A 12,169-nucleotide genomic window follows, 5' to 3' on the forward strand; every position below is an offset into this window, starting at 1 on the left:
TCTCTGGCTGCTCCCTCCTCCGCTCTAAACAATTGCTCTTAAGTAGGCTCCTGATGATGAAACTTCTTGGAAGGTAGTGGGTTTCCCAATGGGCCCAACTGGGCCTTGGGAATGAAAGAAAAGACTTGGGGTCATCCAGGGGCAACCTGACAAGATTTCATTGGGACTTGGTACCTCAGCAGGCCCTTCAGAATCTCCTGTTGTTCTAGGGCAGGGCGGCCACTAGAGCACTTTGATATAGAACCTGTGGGCTGTACATTGCCTTGTTGCACGGGGAGAAGGAGCGAGGCCATAATTTGGCCCCCCACCAGCCTTCCTGCTTCCTCTCCAAAGCCACTTATGTGAGGTGCCTGGCTTTGAGAAGGCGGTGCAATGCTGTGGCGGGGTCCAGGAGCCCTCACACCACCTTCCAAAAGCTGGGAAAGTGCTAACTAGGCTTTGTAAAGGAGGCTGGAGGACTCTAGAACCCTGTCAGATCCCACAAAGCTTCTTCCCAGAGCCCAGTTCCTCGCTTACCTGGCTTTGGAAAGGCAGGACAAGGGCTACAAGGTGGGGTGGAGTGTCTAATGTTGTTGAGGGGTGCCAGAAAAGGCCTTAAGGGCCACATGCTTCCCTTGGGCTGTGTGTTGGACTGCCATGACTTCTCCTCCTTTGATGGGGTCTCTCCAGAGTCCTGGTCAGGCTGAAGCCCACCTCCTCTTGAACTACTTCTTTGAAGTCAATTCTCCCCTTCCCCATTTTGGAGTTGCTTTTAAGCATGCTTTCTTAGGAATATCTCCAGGCGGTGATCTCCCTGGTTGCAAGTCATTTGTGCCATTGTGTAGCAGAAGAAGTTCCCTAGATTCCTTTCTAGCGAAGAGGGCTAGATCAAAATCAGCAGCAATCAAATAAAAAAGAAACCATTGTTCTGCTTGGGTAGGAGGAGGGTCTCAGGATGAGTGACATCATTGTTATGATTGGTAAACAGATCAATATCCCTGGAGCTTATCAGAGTTTAGGATTTCAGCACTATTGATTGAGTGAAGTCTGCAGATAAGACTTCTCAAATACCTCATGTGAGAGCCTTGTTCTTTATGGGCTTAGCTGGAATACAGGCTTTCAGGCAGTGGTTAGGGTCAAGTGGTGGTGGGATGTTACCCTGTTTCTGCATGGATTAGGAATTTAAATTTATTCGTTTATTTTACAGATGTATAAACTGCTTCACAGCCAGAAGCTATTGAAGCTGTGTACGATGAGATAAAATACAAAAGATAACAGACCCTTAAAACAATAAAACCATTTCTACAGTTAATGTTTTATAAAATTGGCAGGGAACGCCTTTCAAGAAAAGCCTTCTTAAGCAAACGTGTCTTCAGCAGCCACCTAAACTTGTCTAACTGCAGCCGGTAGCCAATTCCAAGGGACTAGAACTGCAACAATAAAAACCTTTCTAATAAAAAACCTTTTTCTAGTAAAACCTAAGTGGTACCCTCAGCAGTGCCCCGTCTAAGGAGCACAGCTGCTGAGCAGGTTATATTGAGTGAAGCAGTCCCTTCCGTAACCTGGTCTCAATTTGTGAATGTGCAAGGAAGGTGTGTGTTCCGCCTAAGGATCTTAGAAAGTATCAATTTTGCTCCTGCCTTACTTTCATCACATGCAGTGCTGTTTCCGTTCCACTGAAGTTCGGCTTCTGACAAAACTGTGTTCCTCACCTCGCTGTCTGCTGTGGTGGAATGTTACATAATTAAATACAGAATTATTATGCAACTGCTTTGGTGTTATTTCCATTCTATTCATTTCATTGAAAAAGAAATGCAATGCAAACGGGGGAGAAACATAATCAATTACTGTATTGTTTACAGACTAAAAACCACAACAGTGAATATCAATCGTATTTGCTGGATTGATTTCTGTTGAAGGTATGGGACGAATAAGCAAACATTGACAGTTTCAGTGGCTGTTTCTTTTTCCTTCTGGATTCTCCGACATCCCTAGTTCCTCCCCACTCCAGCTACAGGAGGAAAGATAATAGCCCTATTCATATAGTCTCTCCCCACCCCAATGCATGCAGAATTGCATGAGTGAGAGCAGGAACATTTTGGCTGGCCCTGACTTTCCATTTGGTAAGTCTGTGTGCTGCCCCCTCCTATCGTCATTGAGGAGCCTGCTAAATTCATGGAGCCCCCTAACGTGACTGAGAACCCTAATTTGGGTAGGGAAATTCTGGCAGCCCAAGGGCTGCATTGCCTCACAGCAAACCTCCTGGGGGCCGTCTGCCAAAAGTGAGCAGGGAGGAAGCAAAAAGAGGGTGGGGAACCTTCCTGAGTTCAGCAGGTTTCCTGTGGCAGGTATTTGCCTCCACCCCCCGGAGCGATCCCCGGAGAGGCTTAGGATGGAAGCTGTGCCCCGCCAACTATATGGCTGGCGGGCATGTAGCTTCCTTCCCAAGCCTCTGCGGGAGGAGAGTGATCCCCGCAGAGGCTTAGGCTCTCCTTCTGCGGAGGCTTGGGAGGGAAGCTGCGTATCTGCAGCATTCCCTCCCAAGCCTCTGTGGGGATCGCTCTCCCGCAGCAGCATGGGGGAGAGTTGCACCCCCTGATGGCTGGCAGTGCGCAGCTTCGCTCCCCCCATCCATGGTAATTTGGGGACGCTGGGCGGATATTTGCACCCCAGTGTCGCATCTGCTAAAGATGGCCCTGGTATTGTGTCCAGTTCCGGGTGCCACAATTTATGAAGGATATTGATGAGATGGAATGTGTGCAGAGGAGGGTGATGGGGACATGCTAGAGCTAACTGATATGTTCCCTCGCTCTCCCTCATTTATGTGGGGAGGATTTTGGGGTCAAACCACACGTTGCAACGTAGCCTGCAGCTATGTTCTTCTTACTCAAAAGTAAGCATGCATTGGATGTGGATCAGGACCGCAGCACATGAGGAGGGGAGGTTTAATTCTTCCCACCCTATGACCCCCTCAAACCCCACCTCCTCCATGCACTAATGGGGCAAAGATCCCATTAGTACCAGTTGAAGCTGTTTAATATTGGTAACTGTTTAATGGTGAGGGAAGAGGGAAGAGTTTGGGGGGTTGTGATGGGGGAGATAAGGATCTAGCCTCCTGTGTCTTTACACTTAGAAGTAATGTGCAGTGTGACCCCCTGTAGTGGCTTGGTTTCGATATTTGCCATAGGTTTTTTCAGATGGAGTCTTCGCCGCCTTCATGGTGACAGAGTGGAGTGCAATTGTGCTAGAACGCTAAGGAAATGTTGTTGGGAATTGTGTGAAGATTTTGTGTCTATTGACTAATCACCATTTTGGGAAAGAGGGCAGGAAGAGACCCCCTCCCACATAGGCCAGGGTAACCATTGCCGTACCCCCCCAGAGGCTATTGGACTATAACTTCCACCCAATCCAGCCAGCACAACCAACAGTCAGATATGACGGGAATTGTAGTTCAACAGCCTCTGGAAGGCGCTACATTGGCTGCCCTTACCAGAGACCCTACTAGTGGTCATAACCATGGTGAGTATATCAAGTATGGGGTGTAAGACTATTGAGATCAGGCACCCCCAAACTGTGGGCCCTCCAGATGTTTTGGCCTACAACTCCCATGATCCCTAGCTAACAGGACCAGTGGTTGGGGAAGATGGGAATTATAGTCCAAAACAGCTGGAGGGCCGAAGTTTGGGGATGCCTGATCTAGATCCTAAGATGTGGATAGATTTGGATATGAGCGGCCCGTGTGAAATTTGTTGCTCAGCTGCTGTGCATATTATTAATTACTTGCTCGTTTTTTTCTTAGAGAAGCACCTCCTTCTCTTTCGTGAAGGAGATGGTGTCTGCTGTGACACACAGATAACCTAAAGGCAAAGCATGCCTTCCATTGTTAAAACCCATAGTTAAATCTGCGAAGATTTATTTTATGAAATGGCAGCTCTGTTTGGGGCCAGCTTCCCTCCACCCTCTGCTCCCCGGTTGAGCTTATCTTTGCTTTCTTTGTGGCTCTTGGGAAAAACCGCTTGAGCCTCTGAGGTCAGGTTCATTGACCTCTTCAACCTTCCTGGGGAGTTCACTGGGACAAAGTTTGTGGAGACCCATCTCCACAGTAATGGATTGAAACAGTACCTCCTCTAAGGGACCGCTTGGACATGGAATTGCGACAAAAGGATTGCAACTGGGACGATCGCTTCTGCTTCTCTATCCATAGTAGAAACTAAACATGTTAGGTGCTTGCACCCAGAACTGTGCGGTTGCATGGTTGTTTTAAAATGTAAAACTGATGTGTGCAAAATCTGCATGTTAGCATTTCAAGCCTCAAAGGAACCTCAGAGAGAGACTGTGCTGCAGCATGAAACCACTGCATGGCAATTTGTCAAGAGGTTCATTGCCATTGTGTGGACTGAACTGGGTCAAAGTTTTCTTTTTTAAAAAACAACACACTGCATATGATAATTGGCTTACCAATGCCAGGATGTCTGTGTTAGCAATAATAACTGTTTTGTGAATGGCCACTGTTCATTATGTAATTAGTACTGTTTCTGTACTTTGGTTTTTTGGTTCCCCTTCGACCTCACTGTTTACAATCCTCCTCCCTTAACACACACACACACACACTCTCTCTTTCTCTGTGTGTGTATGAATGATGCCCTCACCACACCTAGACACACACACCTGTAACTCAGGGTAGCATTTCACGCATCTCATGAATTTTACAATAGTCCCCAAAAGCTTATGCCATTATAATTTTTTTGTCTTTAAGGCTAGCAACGATCAAAAAGACACGAGCGTGTCACTTTCATCCATTAGCTATGTAAGAGATGTAGGAAAGAGAGCATATGCTAAATCAGGTAGTAGCAGACTTTTAAGTTCTGCTCTGTCTAAGGTGCTGAAAAAAGTCTCTGGGCAGCTTCCAGAGGCTTCAGCAGATGATTAAAAGGATTAATTCTGTCCGACACTTTACCTTCTGAGTTTATATAGCTGCCTAGAGCACAATTTGTCTTACCAGGGGCCTCTTCTGCTGAGAATCATTTATATGCGTAGACAACCCCAGGGAGGTGCTAGGACTCATCACAGCAACGTTGAAATTAAGATCGGTCCCTTGCTTGGAAGTAGAAATTTTGCACGAATTCCACCATGCACGCTTGATACAATCCAGTAATATGTGGAGAAAATTCAAGTGACCATATTGGAGAGGAGGGCCACAGGAATAGATCTTTCCCAGATAGCCAGGGGCTTTTAACATCTCCTCTTTAAATGTTAGCACAACTCAGGTGCAGATACCTAAGTAAAAAACAACCTTGCACATATTTCATCAGGGCAAAACATGGGAAGAACTATGAAAGGGAGGTCATAGAATCCCAGTTAGAGGGGGCCCTGTTGTCCGTCTTGCCCAAGTTCCTGCTTGATTGAAATAATAATAATCAAGAGTTAGAGAAACCTCAATGGATGGTTGTCCAACCTCTGCTTAAATCAAAGGTGGGAAACTCTTTATAGCTTGAGGGCAACATTCCTTTCTGGGCAAGTGTCTGGAGTCCACATTCTAGTGGTGGTCGGGGCCAGAGGCAAAAGTGGCTGCAGCCTCTCAATTTCATGGGTTTTAAAAGGTCAAGTTGTTGCTGAGGTGCTTGGGTGTGGCTGGCATTCTGTACATGCCCTGGAACTATGTGGCTCCTTGAGCTTTGCTGCACAGGTGCCTCTGTAACTCGTGCATCTTCCTAGCAGTCACAAGGGAGGAGACAGCCCTTGACAGAGAAGGGCGGCTGTTGTTGAAAGGAGATTGCTCGTTCTCTTGGGATCTAGAGGTGCGAGACCCTCTGGATGTATGCTAATGTCTAATTATGCACTTGATCGTTTGCCAACTGCTAACACAAGCACACACCTCTATTCAGCCATTAATTAGCCCTGATGAGGTGGAAGCTTTCTTCTGACTGTCAGTACACTGCCAGTGACCTAATCAGTGGCCATTTGCATCCCCCCCCCCGCTCCCCACGTGGGATATTCCTGTCGCCTTTGTTCCAAATATGGTGCGGGCTCGAAACGCTCCATTTTGATTGGTTCACAACACTCGCCTATGCTTCTGAAGACCAGCCTTCCTAACCTGTGTGACCATGTAGCCTCCTAAAAAACAAACCCCTCTCTACTCATTGACATCAGCCTCATCAACATCTATTCTACCTGCCCCTCACTGTGAGGCCCGAAGGCAGGTCACAGCAATTTAAAATTCAATCCTTTTAAAAATTTTAAATCACTCACAGGGATAACATAAACATAGGAAATGAAGATACAAAATACATATCATTATAAAGAAGGAAACCTTTATACTTGGTACCTAAAGATATGGGGACAGTATTCCACAAACTATACAGTGAAGATGTCAGAAGCATCTCAGGAGATGGCAAATTTCATAACCTGGCAGCTGCTACAGAGGATGCCATCTCCTAGGCCACCACTCCAAACTTTTGAGGGTGACAAGAGGGTCCCTCTCTACTGATCTTAACACCCAAGAGGATCTGTAGCAACATAGACGCCCTTTCAGATATTTACCTTTTAAATCTCCGTCCACTGGTGAACAGCAGGTACAGTCTCACCTTTTTGCTTCAGGTGTTACCTTTATTTGGGCAACAGGGTCTTCAATCTCTCGATCTCACATCACTCTCTAATGCCCAGGCTATTGCATGCTGCTTCTTTCTTTTTGAGCTGTATGGGACCTTCGATGGTGGCAAATGTTCACTTTTGACGGTAGTTTTTCCATTATGTGGTGGGATGAGTTTGAGCGATAATAGCCTTGGGCACTGTAACTATCAATGACTCTGGAATATGAATTGGCTTTGGCCATTCACTGCCCTTCCTTTTCCATTGCAATAGCCCAGTTCAGATGTCCAGCCAAAATTGTGGCAGAGCATATCTCAGACTCGTGCGCTCCCTACTCACTTCTGAATTTGTGGCCATCATAGCTTGCTGTTGCATCTGGATACTGTTAGCAGAAACCAACGTTGTTTTCCAAATCAGAATGGGAAACAAGGGCTTGCTTTGGTTCCAAATGCCAGATTTGGAGGCAAACTCCGGTTTGCAACAAATATATTTATTTAATTCAGGTTAACAAGAAGCAATGGTTGGTGCAGACCAGGTATGTGAGGGTATGAGTAGAGCTGGTGGAGGGTGGACCTTGGAGAAAACACATACCTGTAATGTAAATCATGGTTTGGCATTGATGTCTGAACTGTGCCTGGTCTTGTTTTTTTAGTTCTGCAACAGTCTCTTTTGGGCTGCTCTCTATAACCATTTCTCTCTTTTTGCACCTCAGGCTCTCGACCTCGCCTTGAAGATTCATCTCCGCGGATAGTAGAGCATCCCTCCGACCTCATTGTGTCCAAGGGGGAGCCAGCAACATTGAACTGCAAAGCGGAAGGACGTCCCACCCCCATCATTGAGTGGTACAAGGATGGGGAGCGGGTGGAGACGGACAAGGAAGACCCTCGATCCCATCGCATGTTGCTGCCCAGCGGCTCTCTTTTCTTTCTGCGTATTGTGCATGGACGAAGGAGCAAACCGGATGAGGGAGTGTATGTCTGTGTAGCCAGGAACTACCTGGGCGAGGCGGTCAGCAGGAACGCATCTCTGGAGGTAGCCAGTAAGTAGAATACTGAACAAGTGAGACAGAACTTTGGCTTGTCTTAAGTGATACGCCGCAAGCAATGCAATGCTCATCAGCTCCCATAAATGATGGGCAACTGTGTGGCCTGAACTGCGGTTCATGATATTGGAATTAAGTGTCGTTTGAGTGTAGTCCCGATTCTGCAAACAGTCACTTCGCCATGTGCAGTTGAATTTGCAATTATATAGAACATCTGGCAAGAGATGTGAGCAGCTGCCCTGGAGATGTACCCTTAAGTACTTTCTGCCAATCTATAATTTGTTCTCTTCCCCTGCCCCAGTTTCCTCCAAACTCCCAGCCACATCCAAACCATGTTGATTAAAAATTAAATGCCCAAACTGAAAGGAAATGGAAATGTTTCTCTAATCTCATCCATTGACAGGGGTTGGGTGTTGCTGTTTGTCAAACAAAATGAGTTAAGCAAATGGCTGGAGGGAGGAGCAATGAGGGCGCCTTCAAATTCCTGCTACCTGATCATTTCACCTAGGGCAGAATACGTTCCGCATCGCACAGTGTTGCCCATGTGTCTGCGTGTTGCCCATGAATTAACTGATAGTGTTTCAGATAGATTTGCAGGTCTCCTTATGTTTCTCCTCGCCCTCCCTTTAAATGCAGCAAAGGGCTTAGGGTGCCAAAAAGAGTTTTGATTGGGAATGTTGCATATAGTCTTTTGCCTTCTGATTTGAAGGGATTGGGGCTCTAAATTTCTTATGGGGCGTGCAGACCATATCAGCTATTATATAGCCAATAACAGGGCCATATGCATAATCTGTTACTGCTGGTGATTACTGAAAATTGTAGAATTCTCTTGGTGGGGAATAGACATGTCTTAGTAGTAAAGCATGGAATCTTCTGGTAGGGAAAGACCCCTATTTTGAAACTGACTCCTCCAGTTAATGTAGAACAGAGGTGGGGAACCTGTGGTCCTCCAGATAGTGTTGGAGTCCAACTCTAATTCGCTCTAGCTAGTATAGCCAATGGAGGGGGTTGATGGGAGTTGTAGTCCAACAAAATCTGGGGGGGCCACAGGTTCCCCACCCTTGCTGTGTAGACAATAGTGAGTCAGGTGAACCAGAGGTATAAAGGGAGTAATCTGGTACAAATACCAGGATAAAGGTGAGCAGGGAGACTTGGAATGCATGTAGGATGTATTTCTGAAAAGTTTGCTTGTTCATTGGTACAGTATTGGAAATATTTCAGGAAAAAGAGCATGCCTGTTTTCTTTGCTGGGTTGTCAAGCATCTGAGTGAAGGAATCTTACCTATTTCTAGGTTTTTAATCCCCCTCCTCCCAATTTTGCTCGGGTCACTTTCCAACACCTATAAGACATGTGCAAACACTCTGTTGATAAGTCCATTTTGTTCTGGTTATAAACTCTTTCTAGCAACTAGCCCAGCTGCATTCTTGGCAGGCTTCTCTAGTTGTGCCTTTCATGGAGCAAAGGTCCCTGAGAAGCAAACAGCCGTGTGGATTGTGGGCACGGAAGATATCCAGGTTCATTATTTATCTGCCCTGACCTCAAAACCAATCTCCTGCTCGGCTTTCCAAGGCACTCTCCACCCATTGTCTTCCGTAATGGTTTTATGGAGACAAAGATCTACAAACAAACAGTGCGGAAAAGCATTCAGGCCTGCCGAAAGTGACACAAGATGAATGATGGCCTTGCTTGAGACAAGGCCAAACACCAGCAGCAGGGGAAATGAAATGCCATTTCGGTTAAACCCTTGGAGTCGCTAACATGTTCAGGCACCTCCCAAGCTGAACTTAACATTAGTTGATCTCCAAAACTGGTAAGGGGGGGACCTTTGACCACTAGCCCTCTGTGATTTGTGGCTATTGGCTGGATTGATAACAGGTTATGGTTGAAATAAAGCTATCAAAGGAGGGTGCTGCAGCCAGGGTAATTGGTCAAAATGCAGACATCAAAGGGAACTCTATAAAATAGCTCCCTGTGAAGCTGATGTGCTGGAAGTGGGTGTGTATATGGAGGGGGATAGAATAGACAATTATTCCAGAGGCCAGCAAAGATTCTAAGGACAGGGACAGCAGGTATGATGGGGCAAAGCCCAGTCCCCCCCCTCCACACTTGCCATGAGCATATGGATAGGGTTTTAGACAGAGATAGTGTGCTGTTTCATGTATAATGCCAGGCATCAGGTTCTCCCTCTCCATCTTCCTCTGTCCACTGGGTTTCCAGTTCTGGCTTGCAGGAAAACTGTGGTTTGCACAAAACATAGTTGCTCCAGTTTGGATTAATGGCTGAATACGTTTCTACAGTAAACTGGAGTGTGAAGGGGTAAAGGGAGGGGGAAGGCCTGTGAGTCCATAGTGGAAAATCACAGTTTCACATCTCATATCAACTGGGTCTGCGTTTCTGCTGAAACTCTGCTGCCCAGGCGCACAAGGCAAAACTGAGTTACCATCAGCTTTGCTGTGCAGTGGTACCTGCTACTGCTTTGCCCATAAGCTTATCTGCCCTTGTTTTAGTCCACTTGGTGTAGCTATTGAAGTGGGCTGAGATTGCTTACAGAAGTTCATGCCAGAAAACTGAGAGAGCGTCGCCTTAAATGGCAATAGTTCTTGATTTTGCATGCAAGGAGTAATCCTGCTGTTCTGGAGAAGCCATAAGACAACGCTGTGTGTAGATTTCTTCCAAATATTTAGAATTACTGTATGTACTCGTCTTTGCTCTTCTGTCTGTCTGTCTGTCTCTCTTTCTCCAACACAAACCTCTAGACTGAGGTTTGGCTCCTTACACACATGGTAGCAAGAGATCATTCACCAGTAATATTCAGCTTAGCCTGCCAAGTAGGCTTTTTAGGATGGAAGGAGGGGGAAAACCACTCTTAGGCAAAGAGCTAGTATAGTTCAAAACAGCATCCTTCATTGTGCCTGGGAGTGACCTGTGATAGGAAACAACAAATGCTAGTTAATCTGATCTGTCATTCCCTTGAACACATAGCTTGGGGAGCAACTCATTCAATACTGAAAGCCACATTGGGAATATATAGGAAACTATTTGTTCGCATGCTTTAATGTGTAACACTTTTCATAAAATTTGCAATTGCTTTGATAGGCAGTTTGGCAAGAGCTAAGCATGCTATATTATTGTTGTTGTTTATTGTTACTATTACACATGCCAGTGGTGGCAGCCTTTAAACAGTTTTGAAGATGGCATTTAGCTAATTGAGAAATTGGTTTACACACTTAAGGGTTCAGCCAGCATATGTGCTGATCTGTCTTATTTGTCTGAATGTTGGTATAATTCTGGCAGGAGTTACTCTCTGTTTACTGGCAATGCAAGCTGATTTAACTCTCCAGTGGCAGCCGTTTCCACTCCGAAGACACGTAACAAAAATGATCAGTAGAAAAAACCAACAACACCAATAGTTTGCCTTGTAGTGCCCTTGTTTTTCAGCCAGCAACATCACATGATTTACATTTTGTTTGGTAATTTAACATATTTTTGGCCCACTTTTCCATTTTGAAAAGCGTGCAAGGTTGAAAGGAAAGCAGTTGAAAGCAAAACACAATATGAAAAACCACCGCAAACACTTTAAGGAATTTCAGTACCAGTAACTATAAAATAAAATATAGAAACAAGATGGCACATAAAACAACACAGGTTAACCTGTCAAATTAAACACCTGTTGGAATGAAAACATCTTCAGGAGGAGACAAAAATAGATAAAAGAGGAGGCCAGATGGATCTCCCAGGGTTGGGAGTTTCATAGTCTGGATGCAGCCATGGAGACTGCCATGTCCTCACAAAATGTAACCTGGATAGAAATGGGGTGTGCAAAAGAGCGTCCATAACTGAAGGGGCCCTTTAGATATCCTAAAATGTTTAGGGTAATAACCAACACCTTGAACTGGGTCTGCAAACAAATTGGTAGCCAATGTAGCTGGAAGCTGCAAGTTTAAATAATTCCTGGAGAGCTTCTTTCATTTTTCTAGCATAGCCACAAGTTGAACTCATGATTCTCCTATGCTATCTCTGGGATTAGAGGCAGTTGTTGTTGTTGTTGTTGGCGGCGGGATCCATCTGTCTCAAGCGATAATGGAGTGTGCCTCTGGGGGTGAAGTCAAACTGCTGCAGGGTGCAAACCAGGGCAGTGTGTATGGAGGTCCTGGGCTGCCCAGGTGCCAAGACCCCCCCCCCTCGGCCTCACTGATGTGGTCCAACGGAAAGCAGAGCAATACATTTGGCACCAGCTTGGCTGCTTAAGTTGCCAGAAGGAGGCGTACAAGGCACCATCCAACTGTTTTTGAGACTCCACTCCAGATTTGTGTGGCTTTGTGAATACCAATGGCTGGGGAATGAGAGCGGGAGCGGAGTATGGTGCTCATGTCCTGCTTGTGGGCTTTCCTGCAAGCATCTTGTTGGCTTCTTTGGGAAGCAGAATGCTGGTCTCCATGGGCCTTTGGTCTGATCCAACAGGGCTCACTTTTCTTACATAAAGAATTCCATAAGTTTACAGATCGTAAGAGCATATCAATTTCCTTCTTGGATCTGACCATAACTTCCATCTAGTGGCT

General features: G+C 45.8%; 1 protein-coding gene across 5 annotated transcripts in view; it reads left to right on the plus strand.

Annotated features, from left to right (window-relative positions):
- Positions 1–12,169, plus strand: part of ROBO3 (roundabout guidance receptor 3) — a 186,386-nt gene that overhangs the window by 30,596 nt on the left and 143,621 nt on the right. For 4 of the 5 annotated variants that reach the window (XM_060268621.1, XM_060268623.1, XM_060268625.1 and 1 more), the window contains exon 2: positions 7,280–7,606. In XM_060268621.1, coding sequence (XP_060124604.1) covers positions 7,280–7,606 — 327 coding nt within the window. Of the gene's footprint in view, positions 1–7,279; positions 7,607–12,169 lie in introns of those variants that run through there. The other variant, XM_060268626.1, reaches the window with a different exon arrangement.

This window comes from Zootoca vivipara, chromosome 15 (assembly GCF_963506605.1).
Source record: "Zootoca vivipara chromosome 15, rZooViv1.1, whole genome shotgun sequence".
Lineage (NCBI taxonomy): Eukaryota > Metazoa > Chordata > Lepidosauria > Squamata > Lacertidae > Zootoca > Zootoca vivipara.